The sequence below is a fragment of the Panulirus ornatus genome, chromosome 6 (assembly GCF_036320965.1).
Source record: "Panulirus ornatus isolate Po-2019 chromosome 6, ASM3632096v1, whole genome shotgun sequence".
NCBI classification, from domain to species: domain Eukaryota; kingdom Metazoa; phylum Arthropoda; class Malacostraca; order Decapoda; family Palinuridae; genus Panulirus; species Panulirus ornatus.
In genome coordinates this window covers 6,637,073-6,655,979 of record NC_092229.1, presented here as the reverse complement: position 1 = coordinate 6,655,979, position 18,907 = coordinate 6,637,073, and the positions used below count along the sequence as shown (strand labels likewise).

Below are 18,907 nucleotides of genomic sequence, written 5' to 3'. Positions count from 1 at the left end.
TACCTCGTTAATACGCAAAACAGCAATTGCGATCAAGTATATATATATATATATATAAAAAAATACTATTCTTGTGTCTACTGCACCCCTTACAGCTGCATTTAATTTTCCCAGGAAAATTCAAATACTTTGTGCTCAAAATGATTAAATACCTTTTGCTTTGCAAAGAAGTGGTTCAACATTCTAAGCAACTGCAAGACACGTTCTTCCCGGCGAGCATCACTCAATGAATAGTCATTCACAACAAGGTATGGATAGACTCTCCCATTGTGACCCCGTATATGTAGGCGTCTTGCAGCAGTACCATGCTTCTGGACAATGTCAACACGTGGCATGAAACGTGCAATACGGATGTAGTAGTGAGAATGCTGGAAAGAAAATATATTACTTGTAAAATTCTACCTTATACAGTATTCAGAAAGGCTGTATAATGTACAAATAATGTATAATACATGTATATCACCGAACAAAATCCACATTTCTTAAAAGCCCAGGAAATGTCATCATACCAAACCCACTGAAGAGGTGTATGAGAAATGTGAGGTTCTAGCCACCAGATTTGAATATGCCTATTCAGCTGGCCTCTCAATATCCACGAATATGAATGTTTTACTCCTGATTCTTAAGATAAAGGGGGAAACTAAGGTAGCCATATTCAAGAAAATCAGATTACTGTATATGATCATAAAAAATCAGGACGCCAGTGTAAATCAAGAGATTATGCGGGTTTTTTTTTTCAGTGTTTGCTAAGGCTATCTGAATATGAAAGAGGTGTCACCTGGACTTTGCCTGCTTGAGGTTATGCTGCAAAGGGAAAGTCATCCTTGGTGAGATTCTATCACTGGGAGATGAGTCTTTTCAGAGTACTTCTAACTCCAAGAGTTTACATTTCCCTTCTACTGAAAGTAGTGCAGCCTTGGGCTGCAGGAACCTCTGGAAAGGGATGCTGGCTAACACCAGGATTCTTTCATTGAAAATGGTCCTAGTGTATTAATTAAATAAAAAAATATGAAAGATGAACTTATCTACCGGATACAACACACTGTTTTCTCACAGCATCTGAGGTTGTATTTCTAAAGTTTTGTGGTTATAGTACATTTTCTATTATATTTCTGCTTAATAAGGAACAAAGTGATTGATATGTGCTATATTTAACCCCTTAATCTCTGCAATTATGATTAAACATGCTCAGCATGGTGGCTGCAACCTGTATTTTTACTGAATGACTTTTCCCACTGTCATTAAAATCTGAAGGTGTGCTTTTTCATCAAGCAGATATGCTTTATCTTGAAAGCAACTATAATTAGCACTGGAATAAATCCTCCTCAGTCAGTTATCCATGCAGCACAGACGGTGCGCCTGCATCCCTCTGAAGCTACTTTCTGCCACAGATATGAAGCTGTGCAAGACTGATCCAGCAAGTTAGTGACTGTCTCTTTGGTATTAATGATGATACTAAAATTCAGTGAACACTGAACATAATTTAGATCAAAACAGGAAAGTGATAAAGAGAAAATATGACTGAAATATTCTAAAACAAGGGGAAGGACATTTATGCAGATGGCTGAAGTCATTGTTCAGTAAATGACAATACTGTGCATAAAGCAAAATAATGAATATATTTTACATCATGTAAATAAAATGTAATGAAAAAAAGATATATCTGAAAATTATGTAAATAATACATGTAAAAACCCTATGGCATGCAGTGAAATATTTTACATAATTATTATCCATTATTCACTGCTTATTATGTTACAAACAGTATCCAAAAGTATGGCGTGTAAATATTTCAGTGTAAATACATACATATGTGTAATTTATGTAAATAGGCATTTGGTGTATGGGCTCCCAAGGCAAAGACAGATTCTGTCAATAACTCAGGCAGCAGCACTGTACTGCTCCTACATTTCCAATACACACATTGCAACCACTCAGGCCATAAAAACATTTAAATTCGTGCCATTAATCATAGGAACTTGTATTCAAATAACCACTGAGAATAGGTGGCCAATCCCCCAGTAATATCATAAAGAGCCTTTCACTTAACACTGTTTTCACCTATAAAATATTTGTTGTTTTAGATACTTTATATCTTCTAATGGATCAACCAGTGAAATTTCACCGGACAAAACAAAAATAAAATAGCCTACAAACTGACACATTAGAGCCCTACTGGCAGATCAACAGCACCCAATTATGAGAAAAACAGGCAGCTATTAAATATGTATGACATTTACTTTTATGTATAATCAGTCTGTCACTATGAAAAAGCAGTGAAATTAATTCTATTTACTTTTATGTATAATCAGTCTGTCACTATGAAAGTGCAGTGAAATTAATTCTAAAACATGAGGCTGTCACAGACAAAGAGGAGCCCCACTGGCAGACCAAAAGCACCCCATTACATGAAAAAACAGCTATTGAAATCTGTACATTTTTTTTTTTTTTTTTTTTGCCGCTGTCTCCCGCGTTTGCGAGGTAGCGCAAGGAAACAGACAAAAGAAATGGCCCAACCCACCCCCATACACATGTATATACATACGTCCACACACGCAAATATACATACCTACACAGCTTTCCATGGTTTACCCCAGACGCTTCACATGCCTTGATTCAATCCACTGACAGCACGTCAACCCCGGTATACCACATCGCTCCAATTCACTCTATTCCTTGCCCTCCTTTCACCCTCCTGCATGTTCAGGCCCCGATCACACAAAATCTTTTTCACTCCATCTTTCCACCTCCAATTTGGTCTTCCTCTTCTCCTCGTTCCCTCCACCTCCGACACATATATTCTCTTGGTCAATCTTTCCTCACTCATTCTCTCCATGTGCTCGAACCATTTCAAAACACCCTCTTCTGCTCTCTCAACCACGCTCTTTTTATTTCCACACATCTCTCTTACCCTTACGTTACTTACTCGATCAAACCACCTCACACCACACATTGTCCTCAAACATCTCATTTCCAGCACATCCATCCTCCTGCGCACAACTCTATCCATAGCCCACGCCTCGCAACCATACAACATTGTTGGAACCACTATTCCTTCAAACATACCCATTTTTGCTTTCCGAGATAATGTTCTCGACTTCCACACATTCTTCAAGGCTCCCAGAATTTTCGCCCCCTCCCCCACCCTATGATCCACTTCCGCTTCCATGGTTCCATCCGCTGCCAGATCCACTCCCAGATATCTAAAACACTTCACTTCCTCCAGTTTTTCTCCATTCAAACTCACCTCCCAATTGACTTGACCCTCAACCCTACTGTACCTAATAACCTTGCTCTTATTCACATTTACTCTTAACTTTCTTCTTTCACACACTTTACCAAACTCAGCCACCAGCTTCTTCAGTTTCTCACATGAATCAGCCACCAGCGCTGTATCATCAGCGAACAACAACTGACTCACTTCCCAAGCTCTCTCATCCCCAACAGACTTCATACTTGCCCCTCTTTCCAAAACTCTTGCATTCACCTCCCTAACAACCCCATCCATAAACAAATTAAACAACCATGGAGACATCACACACCCCTGCCGCAAACCTACATTCACTGAGAACCAATCACTTTCCTCTCTTCCTACACGTACACATGCCTTACATCCTCGATAAAAACTCTTCACTGCTTCTAACAACTTGCCTCCCACACCATATATTCTTAATACCTTCCACAGAGCATCTCTATCAACTCTATCATATGCCTTCTCCAGATCCATAAATGCTACATACAAATCCATTTGCTTTTCTAAGTATTTCTCACATACATTCTTCAAAGCAAACACCTGATCCACACATCCTCTACCACTTCTGAAACCACACTGCTCTTCCCCAATCTGATGCTCTGTACATGCCTTCACCCTCTCAATCAATATCCTCCCATATAATTTACCAGGAATACTCAACAAACTTATACCTCTGTAATTTGAGCACTCACTCTTATCCCCTTTGCCTTTGTACAATGGCACTATGCACGCATTCCGCCAATCCTCAGGCACCTCATACATACATTAAATAACCTTACCAACCAGTCAACAATACAGTCACCCCCTTTTTTAATAAATTCCACTGCAATACCATCCAAACCTGCTGCCTTGCCGGCTTTCATCTTCCGCAAAGCTTTTACTACCTCTTCTCTGTTTACCAAATCATTTTCCCTAACCCTCTCACTTTGCACACCACCTCGACCAAAACTCCCTATATCTGCCACTCTATCATCAAACACATTCAACAAACCTTCAAAATACTCACTCCATCTCCTTCTCACATCACCACTACTTGTTATCACCTCCCCATTTGCGCCCTTCACATTTATTTTTATGTATAAGACTGTCCTATTTACATCTATGTATAATAAGACTGTCACTATGAAAGCTTGCTGAAATCAATTTTAAAACAAGAGGCTGTCACTCCTTTCAATTATCAACTGATCATTGTCAAACATCACAATCAGCTCTCACAAACATAAATTTCTGAAAAGATGTGATGTTCCAAGCCAGATTTATGGGCTGGAGATTTAAGTTACCGCCATATATTGTAAACAAAAACTGTGTCTGGTGTAATAGCAATAAAAAGTTAGACTTCAATTTATTCAATTCTTTAGAAAAATATTAAGACAGACTCTTACAAGGACATTAGCAATTTTGTTAATCAATATTGTAAAGAGTCTAGTGTAGGAGTAAATAAATTAGATTTTCATTCATGCAATGCCTTAGAAAAAACTTGGGATAGATTCTTAGACTGAAGGAAGGCAATACATAAGGTGAGCAGTAAACACTGAATTAAGTCCCACATATGACAGCCACACTAAAAACTTGCTTGACATTTATGATCGTATGCATCTGTGGTAAGAACATGTTTCAAAACCATTTCTTAAAAACAATGGTTTTCTGTAATATATAACTTCATGAGGGATGGAGAGTTCATGGAGCATTTCTTCACCTCTCAAAAACTAGCAAAATACAGTAGATACTATGTGGAACAATAACACTTGACATAAGTTCAGTGAATGAAAGCTGACAGGTAAATATAAAGGCATCAGGTCTTATCAGCATACAGCACATGGGGAGCTCTACCTGAAATAAGAGTTTGTAAAACCAAAACTGGTTTTTACTTCAATCAACCTCTTTACAAGGAGCTCACCTTGCATTTAATATTTGTAATCATTTGCCTATATTTGTATCAAGAAGTTCGTCCTTCAAGTACTGAAATCTATCACTGAAAAAATTAATGAATGAGGTACAAGCCTCTGTTTAAAAATAACAAAGCACTGTACCTTTGGTAACAGGAACTCTCCGGGCAATTCTACCTCTGCAGTCTGAAGACTAAAATTACTAAGATAACGACATTTCTCTTCTATCAAAAACCATCTGCAAAGATAATAAAACTTTGCATTATTCTTTCAAAAATATCTTGATAAGACTTTTGGAGCTAGTAATAACAATGTAAATATAATCTCATGACTTTTTCACGTCAAAGTCAGGGATGAAAGTCATCACTGTGACCAAACCAAATGAAATGCTAAGAAGGTTACATGACAGAAATGAAGAGGAAAGAATTTAGGAGAATGCAAAAAAAAACCTTTTAAGTTAAAGGGGGCAGACTGTAGCTGTTACAAAAGAAATGAAAAGATAAAGAGTTCCAAAATATATGGGTTAGAGAAAGAAACAGGCATCAAAATGATTTACCCTCAAGAAGCCAATAGCTACATAGTATTCATGGACACAGTGGCTTGCCAAGTATTGTGAACCCAGTTAATGATAGCACACAAGCAACTAGTTCTCTGGAGTGGAATCCAATGAATTACCTACATAAAAGGGAAGGAGAACCAACACTAAAAACACAGGGTAAATGGATCAAGTTTGGAGGTCAGACTGGAAGAGATGATGAACTTGACTGTTTAGCATTAAATCCTCTCAAGTAAGCAAGCACAGCTAGAACCTCCCTTGATGTGACAATAGTATTCTCAACAAGCATAATTCAACCCTTTCTATAACCGGAGCAACTTGTGTTGAAGGAAGCATTCATTATACTTGAAAAAACCTTAACTTTTTAAGAGGCAGACTCAGTTATCTAACATGGGATTTATAATCATCTAATTCTAATTACCTATTTGTACTGTACTGGGAGGGACTTTTAGATGAGATGTTACAGATACAAGGAATATTCATTAGGTTAAATGGTAGAATTACTGAGCCAAGAAAAGAAGTGGGAAGGCTGAGGGGGGGTTTTACAAAGAGAGGCTACCAAAGATTGGGGTTTTGAGGCATTAATCTTAACTAAATTGCATTCACTCCAGTGGGAGATCTCATCTAAATCCGAGTTACAGACAGTAGTGACAAAAAGTGATGTAGAATGAATAAGAGAAGATGGACGTGACTTGAGAGAAGTGAAGGAATGTAATGTTTACAGGTCAGCATATCCATGGATTCAGTTATGACTGGAAGAAGGCAAGTAGTTGATAACAAGGAGGGCCCTATTGCCACACCCTGTCATAAGTTTCTGATATGTCACAAGCTTTACATTAAAAGAATTTCACAGAGGATGAATTGACATTGGTAAGATATGAAAAGGCTATTACCAGTGATTTTCTTCTTGTGACAGCCAAACTGAAAATTAGAGATAAGACTGAGATTCAAGACGCTTCAGGAAATAGTTGATGAGGATAGATTAAAAAGAGTGTGCAAACATGATAAGTCACAGCAAGAGGATGACAGGCGGAAGGACTAAAACAGTAAACACTTTTTTACAGTCAAAGTATGTTTCAAAGAAGGAAAAAGTTTTAGTTTATAGGAAGAATACAACAGACAAGAATGTACAGATGCAAATTCAGAGGCAATATCCTTCATAGCATGAAGAATAATGCTAAATGGTACATATTCCTTGCTTGTGTCTAGGTAGAGAATGCTCTTTTTGAACTGCACGGTTACTAAGTACAAGAACAATATACATATCATGGAAATGATTGCATAATAACTAAAACTATACAACTCACTTGGGCAACAGTTTTACTCTAGCTTCCAATATCTTGATCCATTTTTTAAGCTTATGAATTAGATTATGTAATTTCATTGCTCCCAACTGTGAAAAATCAAAGTCTGTAGTGAACTGTCCTTTCATCTTGTGAAACACAGGATCTTGGACAGTTGCCTGTGCCCGTCTGGCTAAAGACTCAGAAGCAGCACTTGCATATTGTCCTCCGCCACTTACAGAACTGCTGATATTTTCTGTAAGGACAGAAGATCCATTAACAAATGCAGATTGATACCTGTAAGTGTTATCATATTCCTGCTACAACTATGGCAGTATTTACACATCACAAAAGTTCTGGGTACTTTGGTTTTCATATGAATACCGTCAATCATATTTTGGAAACATCATGTTATCATCATTACACCAGTAATATAATATATTTTACATCTCAAGCTTTGTACTGAAGGCACAAATGAGCTTTCAAATCTCACTTATCATACTCTGATAACATATTTAGTTTTACCATACTTACCAATGCCAATACCAAAGGTTGAGACAAGCTTCTTCACAAATGAAAGTGTGTGTGGTGTTATGTTTGCCTCTGATACTGCTCCAGAGTTTTCAAAGGCTACAGCATAACATTTTGCAAGGGCTTGCCGCAACTGTCGCAGTACAACCTCATCCCAATACTCCCGGAAGCAAACCATCTGGCAAGGTGATTAATAAGTGAGACCTACATACATCAAAATAGTCATAATTATCATAAAAACGGTATTCTACCACTACTCTTCCTACTATATTTTTCTTTATCTAATAACATTTCTCACTTTCACACGGGAGCAAAAGGAACAATACAAAGGTCTCAATCATACACATTTGGCAGTCACATATAATGTACCAAAGCCAGAGACTTTCATTGACAATAAAGCCTTACAGTCAACTCCATAGATCATATGCCCTGGCTTGGGCTACTACATGTGTATGGGGGTGGGTTGGGCCATTTCTTTCGTCTGTTTCCTTGCGCTACCTCGCAAACGCGGGAGATTGGCAAAAAAAAAAAAAAAAAAAAAAAAAAAATATATATATATATATATATATATATATGGATTTGTGCAAGAGGTGAAAAAAAGGGCAAATGAGAGTTGGGGTGAGAGAGTATCATTAAATTTTAGGGAGAATAAAAAGATGTTCTGGAAGGAGGTAAATAAAGTGTGTAAGACAAGGGAGCAAATGGGAACTTCAGTGAAGGGCGCAAATGGGGAGGTGATAACAAGTAGTGGTGATGTGAGAAGGAGATGGAGTGAGTATTTTGAAGGTTTGTTGAATGTGTTTGATGATAGAGTGGCAGATATAGGGTGTTTTGGTCGAGGTGGTGTGCAAAGTGAGAGGGTTAGGGAAAATGATTTGGTAAACAGAGAAGAGGTAGTGAAAGCTTTGCGGAAGATGAAAGCCGGCAAGGCAGCAGGTTTGGATGGTATTGCAGTGGAATTTATTAAAAAAGGGGGTGACTGTATTGTTGACTGGTTGGTAAGGTTATTTAATGTATGTATGACTCATGGTGAGGTGCCTGAGGATTGGCGGAATGCGTGCATAGTGCCATTGTACAAAGGTAAAGGGGATAAGAGTGAATGCTCAAATTACAGAGGTATAAGTTTGTTGAGTATTCCTGGTAAATTATATGGGAGGGTATTGATTGAGAGGGTGAAGGCATGTACAGAGCATCAGATTGGGGAAGAGCAGTGTGGTTTCAGAAGTGGTAGAGGATGTGTGGATCAGGTGTTTGCTTTGAAGAATGTATGTGAGAAATACTTAGAAAAGCAAATGGATTTGTATGTAGCATTTATGGATCTGGAGAAGGCATATGATAGAGTTGATAGAGATGCTCTGTGGAAGGTATTAAGAATATATGGTGTGGGAGGAAAGTTGTTAGAAGCAGTGAAAAGTTTTTATCGAGGATGTAAGGCATGTGTACGTGTAGGAAGAGAGGAAAGTGATTGGTTCTCAGTGAATGTAGGTTTGCGGCAGGGGTGTGTGATGTCTCCATGGTTGTTTAATTTGTTTATGGATGGGGTTGTTAGGGAGGTAAATGCAAGAGTTTTGGAAAGAGGGGCAAGTATGAAGTCTGTTGGGGATGAGAGAGCTTGGGAAGTGAGTCAGTTGTTGTTCGCTGATGATACAGCGCTGGTGGCTGATTCATGTGAGAAACTGCAGAAGCTGGTGACTGAGTTTGGTAAAGTGTGTGGAAGAAGAAAGTTAAGAGTAAATGTGAATAAGAGCAAGGTTATTAGGTACAGTAGGGTTGAGGGTCAAGTCAATTGGGAGGTGAGTTTGAATGGAGAAAAACTGGAGGAAGTGAAGTGTTTTAGATATCTGGGAGTGGATCTGGCAGCGGATGGAAACATGGAAGCGGAAGTGGATCATAGGGTGGGGGAGGGGGCGAAAATCTTGGGAGCCTTGAAAAATGTGTGGAAGTCGAGAACATTATCTCGGAAAGCAAAAATGGGTATGTTTGAGGGAATAGTGGTTCCAACAATGTTGTATGGTTGCGAGGCGTGGGCTATGGATAGAGATGTGCGCAGGAGGATGGATGTGCTGGAAATGAGATGTTTGAGGACAATGTGTGGTGTGAGGTGGTTTGATCGAGTGAGTAACGTAAGGGTAAGAGAGATGTGTGGAAATAAAAAGAGCGTGGTTGAGAGAGCAGAAGAGGGTGTTTTGAAGTGGTTTGGGCACATGGAGAGAATGAGTGAGGAAAGATTGACCAAGAGGATTATATGTGTCGGAGGTGGAGGGAACGAGGAGAAGAGGGAGACCAAATTGGAGGTGGAAAGATGGAGTGAAAAAGATTTTGTGTGATCGGGGCCTGAACATGCAGGAGGGTGAAAGGAGGGCAAGGAATAGAGTGAATTGGAGCGATGTGGTATACCGGGGTTGACGTGCTGTCAGTGGATTGAATCAAGGCATGTGAAGCGTCTGGGGTAAACCATGGAAAGCTGTGTAGGTATGTATATTTGCGTGTGTGGACGTATGTATATACATGTGTATGGGGGGGGGTTGGGCCATTTCTTTCGTCTGTTTCCTTGCGCTACCTCGCAAACGCGGGAGACAGCGACAAAGTATAAAAAAAAAAAGAAAAAAAAAAAAAAAAAATATGGATTTGTATGTAGCATTTATGGATCTGGAGAAGGCATATGATAGAGTTGATAGAGATGCTCTGTGGAAGGTATTAAGAATATATGGTGTGGGAGGAAAGTCGTTAGAAGCAGTGAAAAGTTTTTATCGAGGATGTAAGGCATGTGTACGTGTAGGAAGAGAGGAAAGTGATTGGTTTTCAGTGAATGTAGGTTTGCGGCAGGGGTGTGTGATGTCTCCATGGTTGTTTAATTTGTTTATGGATGGGGTTGTTAGGGAGGTAAATGCAAGAGTTTTGGAAAGAGGGGCAAGTATGAAGTCTGTTGGGGATGAGAGAGCTTGGGAAGTGAGTCAGTTGTTGTTCGCTGATGATACAGCGCTGGTGGCTGATTCATGTGAGAAACTGCAGAAGCTGGTGACTGAGTTTGGAAAAGTGTGTGGAAGAAGAAAGTTAAGAGTAAATGTGAATAAGAGCAAGGTTATTAGGTACAGTAGGGTTGAGGGTCAAGTCAATTGGGAGGTGAGTTTGAATGGAGAAAAACTGGAGGAAGTGAAGTGTTTTAGATATCTGGGAGTGGATCTGGCAGCGGATGGAACCGTGGAAGCGGAAGTGGATCATAGGGTGGGGGAAGGGGCGAAAATCCTGGGGGCCTTGAAGAATGTGTGGAAGTCGAGAACATTATCTCGGAAAGCAAAAATGGGTATGTTTGAAGGAATAGTGGTTCCAACAATGTTGTATGGTTGCGAGGCGTGGGCTATGGATAGAGTTGTGCGCAGGAGGATGGATGTGCTGGAAATGAGATGTTTGAGGACAATGTGTGGTGTGAGGTGGTTTGATCGAGTGAGTAACGTAAGGGTAAGAGAGATGTGTGGAAATAAAAAGAGCGTGGTTGAGAGAGCAGAAGAGGGTGTTTTGAAGTGGTTTGGGCACATGGAGAGGATGAGTGAGGAAAGATTGACCAAGAGGATATATGTGTCGGAGGTGGAGGAACAAGGAGAAGAGGGAGACCAAATTGGAGGTGGAAAGATGAGTGAAAAAGATTTTGTGTGATCGGGGCCTGAGGATGCATGAGGGTGAAGGAGGGCAAGGAATAGAGTGAATTGAGCGATGTGGTATACCGGGGTTGACGTGCTGTCAGTGGATTGAAGCAGGGCATGTGAAGCGTCTGGGGTAAACCATGGAAAGCTGTGTTTAAAAGAAAAGAAAGAATATATATATATTTACTCATGGGGATTTTGAAATCAATATATATATATATATATATATATATATATATATATATATATATATATATATATATATATATTGATTTCAAAATCCCCATGAGTAAATATTCATAATGTCTGAACTACAGTGATTAAAAGAATGGAACTGGCTGTAAATATAATGAGAAAAATTTCAATAGAAACTTGACCATTAGATAAGGAGATATACATTTATAATACAGTAATAATAGAAATTACCTGATCCACAATTCCTTCCAGGGATGCTAAAACAGTTGGGTGTAACTCCTTTTGCATATGCATAATACGAGAACATCGCCACATGGGTTCTGTGGCCTTAATTGAGCCAGCTGTTTCAGTTCCTTGTTGCTGACTGCTTTGCTGTGATTGTTGCTGCTGCGATGTTTGCTGTGTTTGTGACTGCTGTTGCTGCTGCTGGTTCTGTTGCTGAGTTTTCTGAGAAGCTACAGAAGCTGGATCTATTACAAGAGAAACATGTTTCAAGAATGACACTTATAGAATTTGTCCAGTTGCAATTCAAATAGCAAAAAAGATTTGTCCTTAGAAAAAAAATTGAGATTAACAGAATTTTTTAAAAAAACAAAAACTGGTACACTACAACTCTCTAAACATTGTTATCAGTGCATAACTAATACTACATATTGATAACAAGCAAACTAATGTAATCTTTCATACTCCTTCCCCATGTTCAATCACCATTTCAACAAGAAAGGGGTCCAAGGGCAATCTCAAATAAATAGGAAAATAAGTTTTTCTTCCCTTGTCTACATCAGCTATTAGCATAAACAGTATCACAGATAATACTGTTTTAGATTCCACTCCAGATGAAACATCATCAGACAGTTCCATTTGCTATTAAGTTTTGTTTAATAAGAACTCCAGGATACATAATCCTACCTTACCTTTCAAGTTCTGCTTTTACAATTTTATATTACAAAATTTAGTTATTTGCCTCTAGGAGTCAAAAAAATATCCAGTTTTTCCAAGGACTCTTTCATACATGCTTTTTTAGCGTACCAATGGCTACATTCACATACTTTTTCCTGGTGTATATCCGTGTAAGGCTTTCCTAACACAGTTACTGTTAATCAGGTATGTTTCAAAATCACTCTTTCAAATTCTTTGATCATATATAGAGTTGAACTTGCATTAATATACCATTTTGGCAGAAGCTTAGATCATCCTAATCTTCGAATGCAAAGTTAAACATAGAATTTTCATAATTCATTCAATCAAAATGATACTGATGTCTATAATGGGCAAAGAGAGTAATGGCTAGTAAGGAAGCAATGATGATTAATCAGATGGATCAATCATATGTGGAATTACATAACTACAGCATAAAAGATTGAAGATGATAAACTTTATCATTGTCATCATCATGTGCTATCATGTTTGATATGTGTATCATCACCTTTTGATCGTAAACTATTTACACAAGACCATATTTTAAACTAACCCTCACTCTTTTTAGTGGAGATGAGGCATTAAAATAAGTCTTGACTTAACTGGGGAACCTCATTCATCCTTAGCTAAACTCCTGTGAAGTATATGTAAAGAAAATCTAGAGTCTAGCCTAGTCACTTAAGTCTTAATGACAGAGAAAATGAGACCAGCAATCCTGACATGGAGGAAGTACAATGACTCTGGACACAACCTCAACATTTCTAAGTTAGGACACAAATATTTCCTGAAGTGACTGCTGTCTAAATCCTTCTACCTAAAAGCTACAAAACAATAGCTGCATATGAAACTTAAAATCATGTGGTATGAAAGCAAGTTAAAAGAGAGGCTAAAAGAGAGTAAAATTGAGTTTCATGAAAAAGATATCAGTATTAAAATGATGGTGATTCATACCACTCTTGATCCTCCCTCGTTGTTCAATCTTTAGAGTCAGGTACAGTGTCCGAATTGGAAAGTATACTGCTTGAGGAAACATCCGTCCCACTTGATTCAACAGGTTGATGATCACCTGCAAAGATTGTTATCATTGAATGTTATCACAATCCTAATCAAAATATGCTTTATTGTTGTGATATTGTGATACAGATACCAAAGATATTCTAAGGAACTGGAGTTATCAGAAAGTATAGTAAGTGAAGGCAGAGTGATTTTCTCAAGATATAGATGAGTTCATAAAATTTTCCTGTCAAATCATACACAACAGGATAATGCAATCGTCAATATATAAACATCCAATATTTCAAATCTAGAGTTTGTCAAAATACATTCAACAGAAATTTTAATGAAATGCCAGTACTTTAGGTTGCATACAGTGAATATGATTTTGTTTCGGAAGGCAAGAGGACAAAATGGACTGAATGAGCAAGAATAGTGTGGTACATGAATGGGCAACACGTTAGTGGGCTGATACAAGGCATATGAAGCAACTAAAGTAAACTATCACGTAGTCTGTAAACTTGCCTGTACATGGTGGGCTCCTGCTTAATCAAATTACATAGGACAGCTAGAGATTGAAATATGAAAAATATGGTCACTTTGTGCTTGACACTGCCTCATTTGAGCAGGAAAGGCAATTATGAAAGAAAAAAATGGCTTATGGAACAAAAACCTTTGGAAAAGGATCTGTAAAGGTTCAAATGGGAAAAGAGCAAGAATAAGAGCATAGAGGCTGCATTTCAGACTGACCTTGCCTTCAGGACGCACCAAACACGTTAGCAATTGTGGTATCCAGGGTAGCCACTGTATAGCTGGCACTCCAACACAATAGTGGTCAACAGCTTCACTCAAGCTTCCTGCTTCATCATCATAGCTCAGCAACCACAGTACCTAATGCAATGTGAACAATAGCTTTGGTGTGGGAAGACAAAAACTAAAAATCAAATAAATCACTCTCTTTTTCCTTTCCTTCCTGCATTTCATCTCTTTCTTTTGTCAGACCCTGACAGGTGAATAGATGCTACAAAAGCTTGCATATGAATGATTCTTATAATTTTCCAACAGGCATCAATGATCTTATTCTGACTTCAGCCATGTCTACGTGTAATGAGCAAAAATCCAGTATTTCACTGTTCTAATCTGTAACCTAAGATATGAGTCAGAAGGATGAATGGATGCACTATAACACTAAGAGATGCAGTGTTCATTATCCTACAAGTAAGACTTTCTTCTCATTTAATCAGCAGGTGTCCTTTGCTCCCTCCCCCACCCTGTGACTCACTTCTGCTTCTGTGGTTCCATTGACTGCTAAGTCCACTCCCAGATATCTAAAGTACTTCACTTCCAATTTTTCTCCATTCAAACTAACATCTAATTAACTTGTCCCTCAACCCTAATGAACCTAATAACCTTGCTCTTGTTCACATTTACTCTCAACATTATCCTTTTACACACTTTTCCAAACTCAGTCACCAACTTCTGCAGTTTCTCACTCGAATCAGCCACTGGTGCTGTATCTACAGTGCACAACAACTGATTCACTTCCCAGGTCCTCTCATCCCCAACAGACTGCATCCTTGCCCCTCTCTCCAAAACTCTTGCGTTTACTTCCTTAACAACCCCATCCATAAACAAATTAAACAACCATCCAAGGGACATCACACAATCTGCAGCAGACCGACCTTCACTGGAAACCAATCACTCTCCTCTCTTCCTACTCATACACATGCATTACACCCTTGAAAAAACTTCTCACCGCTTCTAGCAGTTTACCTCTCATACCATATACTCTTAAGACCTCCCACAAAGCATCTCTATCAATTCCATCACATGCCTTCTCCAGATCCATAAATGCTATATACAAATCCATCTGCTTTTCTAAGTATTTTTCACACATTCTTCAAAGTAAGCACGTGATCCACACATCCTCTCCGAATTCTAAAACCACAATGTTCCTCCCCAATCTAATGCTTTACACATGTCTTCACCTTCTCAATCAATACCCTCTTATACAATGTGCCAGGAATAATCAACAAACATACGCCTCTGTAGTTTGAACACTCACCTTTATCCCCTTTGCCTTTGAACAATGACACTATATATATGCATTTTGCCAATTCTCAGGCACTTCACCATGATCCATACATACAATGAATATCTTTCCTAATCAATAAACAACAAAATCATCCCTTTTCTTAATTAATACAACTGCAATACCATCCAAACCTGCTGCCTTGCCGGATTTCATCTTCTGCAAGTTCACCAGCTCTTCTCTTTTAGCCAAACCATTCTCCCTGATCAAAACATCCTACATCTGCCACTCTATCATTAAACACATTCAACAGACCTTCAAAATAATCACTCCATCACATTTCATCACTACCTGTTATCACTTCCCCCTTCACTGATGCTTCCATTTGCTCTCTTGTCTTACACATTATTTACCTCCTTCCAAAACATCTTGTTCTCTTTTAAGTTTAATGATACTCTCATCCCAGCCTAAGCCAGGTACCCATCTTAAAAACCAACCCCAAGGAGTAGATGAACAGGTGGGTTGACTGTGGACCAACTACTGCAACCAGGATTCAAAACCTATGCGCTCATCCCAGGGCAGCCCGTGAATGTGTCATGATTAGGAACATTAACCATTACACCATGGGAGTCTGGTGTACGTCTTTCAAATTCTTTGTATAAAGTGCATTCTATCTATATCTCTGATGACTCTTCCCAACTGGAACTCCCTCAAGGAGGTTATAACAGCAATAGTGTCATCATTTAACCCTAGGTACCCCTTTTTCAGGGGTTCCTGCAGCTTCAAAGCTGTGATACAATCAGTAGCCAGAAAAGAATGAACTCCCTTGGAGTATAAGTTCTTAGGCAAGATTGTAATCTGAAAATAAACTCCACTGAAGGAGACTTTTCAAGCATGGTATAGCCATAACTGGAGGAATTTGGTAATGCCAACAGAACTATATCTCACAATGTATAACAAGGCTATACTGCCAATACTAACCTTTGCAAGATACTTCCTAGATTTGGACTCATTCTGGTGACGAGATGCATGAAGATAACATGTTATGGCAAACACACCGAGGTTAATATGAGTGGGGTCACGGGTAAACAAAGCCTCCAAGTAGTCCCCCCACAGAGCCCAGGCCTTCACTAGAGTGTCATGTAGCTGCACAGCTGCACTTAAGGCCTTGTTAGCTTCCTCACTACGACCTGAGAAAATCAGGTATTATTGTTAAACCTTGAAAATGAGCTTCAAAATAATATTCAAACCTTACCAAAATAACAATCTGCTCTGTCAAAAAAAAAAAAAGCTCTTTCAGTTTCTCCCTCTCTCTCTTTACATACATATACACAAGTGAGATAAGATAATGCTTTTTCTTTAAACCTCTATTCATCTTATCTTGCTTTTTACACTGTATAATGCTATATTTCCCTAGGGGCTGCTCCCTTAGCGTAGTTGTCTATTTAAGGCTTACCTAGTACCGTCATCAACCAAGAATCTCATCTTCATTCAATTTCTTTTGTGGTAATTTTTAGTCCTGGTACAGTAATAAGTAAGTGTTCCAACTTCCTCGCTGGGCATTCATATTTTTCCAGTTGGTGTCTTTTTATCCAGTTATTACACTTAATCTCATGATTTTTCCTTGCTTAATTGTTTTCCAGTTGAAAAAAGCACTGCTGATTATGCATTATATTTGCTGCCAAACTTGATGTAGCATACAATTTGCTAATAAGTACTTATGGTAGAACAGATTCTAAACCAGAAACATTCTACGGCCCAGCTAATGCTTAACCCAACATTATAACATATGAGATGCTTGAGTTCTCACATTTACAAAAGAACCAATATCATTTAACACCTCTCACACATAACTAAGTTATGGTAATAGTATTGGTGCTCTTGTTTACACTTACAAGTTTCTCCACCTATTAATACTACCTTAATCCTCTTTTAAACCAAATACTTTTATAAGTTTCATTACCATGGTGAATCTACCAAATGAACAAAAAAATGTATTTATGTACACATTCATAAAAAAAAATCCAACAACTGCACATGCAAGATAACTCAAGATGCATCAGCAAAAGATAAGTGTTACACTGTTTAATGATTACCAAATCTGACTTACCAAGTTGAGCTAGGAACATGCCCTTAAGAGCATAAAACTCTGCAGTCATATCCTTATTGAAGAACTTTAGATTAGTCGATTCAATTACTTCCAGTCCCTGTCAAAATAACATGAAGTTATTAATATAGATGGATATACCTTCTAAAGAAACTCGTACTCTCAAACTTGGTAGTGAAATCAATGCTCACTGATTAACTGATTTTTATACTTATCAAGGGAACTAATGCTACGGATAAAGATTCTAATCATTTTGAAAAATGATACTAAAATGAGCTTAAAGTCCATATGCAATCAACAGACTGCATTTTATCAAAATATGATTTAAATTTTACACACTCACCGAACTCCATGACACTATCCAATCTACCATCTTTCTACATCTACCATCTTTCCACATCCAGGCCCCATAGACCTTCCCATGGTTTACTCCAGACGCTTCACATGCCCTGATTCAATCCATTAACAGCACGTCCACCCCGGTATACCACATCGTTCCAATTCACTCTATTCCTTGCAAGCCTTTCGCCCCCCTATATGTTCAGGCCCCAATCACTCAAAATCTTTTTCACTCCATCCTTCCACCTCCAATTTGGTCTTCCGCTTCTCTTTGTTCCCTCCATACACAAGGGTAGGTAGTAGGAGGGTGCAGGGTTAGCCTTGTGATACAAACATACTAAATGACATATTGTGTGAGGTTGCAATTCATATATTTACAAATGTTTTTACACTCATTCACACTTGTATTTACACCTCAGATTGCTCCTGGAAAGTGGCTCTCTCTGAAGGAAGTGCTAATAATGACCATGGCAATGCTTATCAGCCATTCAAATGTCAAAATATTGGCAAGGGATTAAAAGAATGACCAAAAACATTACCACCCATATGATGCTTCCTGAAGCCTGCGACTTAAGTCTTCTTATGACAACTCCCATAGTTTATGGGTTAAACACAAAATCTTTTTTTAACTTTCCATGTACTCAATCATTTTCTTAAAAAGGTGCACTGCATTTATTTGTTGTAATTCATCATTTCTCCAGTTCCTTCCATTTTTTCCAATACATATAATATAATACATATAATAAACATAAAAACCTGATATACAAACCCCTTGAAGTTCATTCTTCCCCATTCCTGTAGCTATGGCCATCTGATGGTAACACTTGACCTGCTGGCGGATCTTCTGGAAGCAGTCCACAACTGGCACAGATGGAATTGTGTGTATTCTTGACAGTGATTCTAAACACACATTGCTAAGATTGTGTTTGCGTGCGATTTTGCCAAAATGAATGATAGCCTGAGCTGATGCATGGACTCCAAGCATACCCTGGAAGAGAATATCAGTAATACTGTACATTTCATTATCTAATTCTAATTTCTTTTTATATACAACAGCTAACAGCACATCATGAGCATACACCATGTTGGCCCAATTCATTCTGTCCCATGCATGCCTCTCACACTCCTGAATGCTACGATCTCAAAAGACCCAAAGCCCCTTTCACACCATCC

At 38.4% G+C, this 18,907-nt stretch overlaps 1 protein-coding gene across 1 annotated transcript in view; it reads right to left on the bottom strand.

The window, feature by feature from the left end:
* Window positions 1-18,907, bottom strand: part of Nipped-A (Transcription-associated protein Nipped-A) — a 107,597-nt gene that overhangs the window by 16,137 nt on the left and 72,553 nt on the right. The window contains exons 23-32 of the mRNA XM_071662424.1: window positions 18,504-18,722; window positions 17,399-17,495; window positions 16,270-16,478; window positions 14,007-14,147; window positions 13,215-13,329; window positions 11,577-11,815; window positions 7,513-7,687; window positions 7,003-7,234; window positions 5,284-5,377; window positions 153-368 (exon numbers count right to left, since the gene is read on the bottom strand). Of these exons, the coding sequence (XP_071518525.1) occupies window positions 153-368; window positions 5,284-5,377; window positions 7,003-7,234; window positions 7,513-7,687; window positions 11,577-11,815; window positions 13,215-13,329; window positions 14,007-14,147; window positions 16,270-16,478; window positions 17,399-17,495; window positions 18,504-18,722 (1,737 nt within the window). The remainder of the gene's footprint in view (window positions 1-152; window positions 369-5,283; window positions 5,378-7,002; window positions 7,235-7,512; window positions 7,688-11,576; window positions 11,816-13,214; window positions 13,330-14,006; window positions 14,148-16,269; window positions 16,479-17,398; window positions 17,496-18,503; window positions 18,723-18,907) is intronic.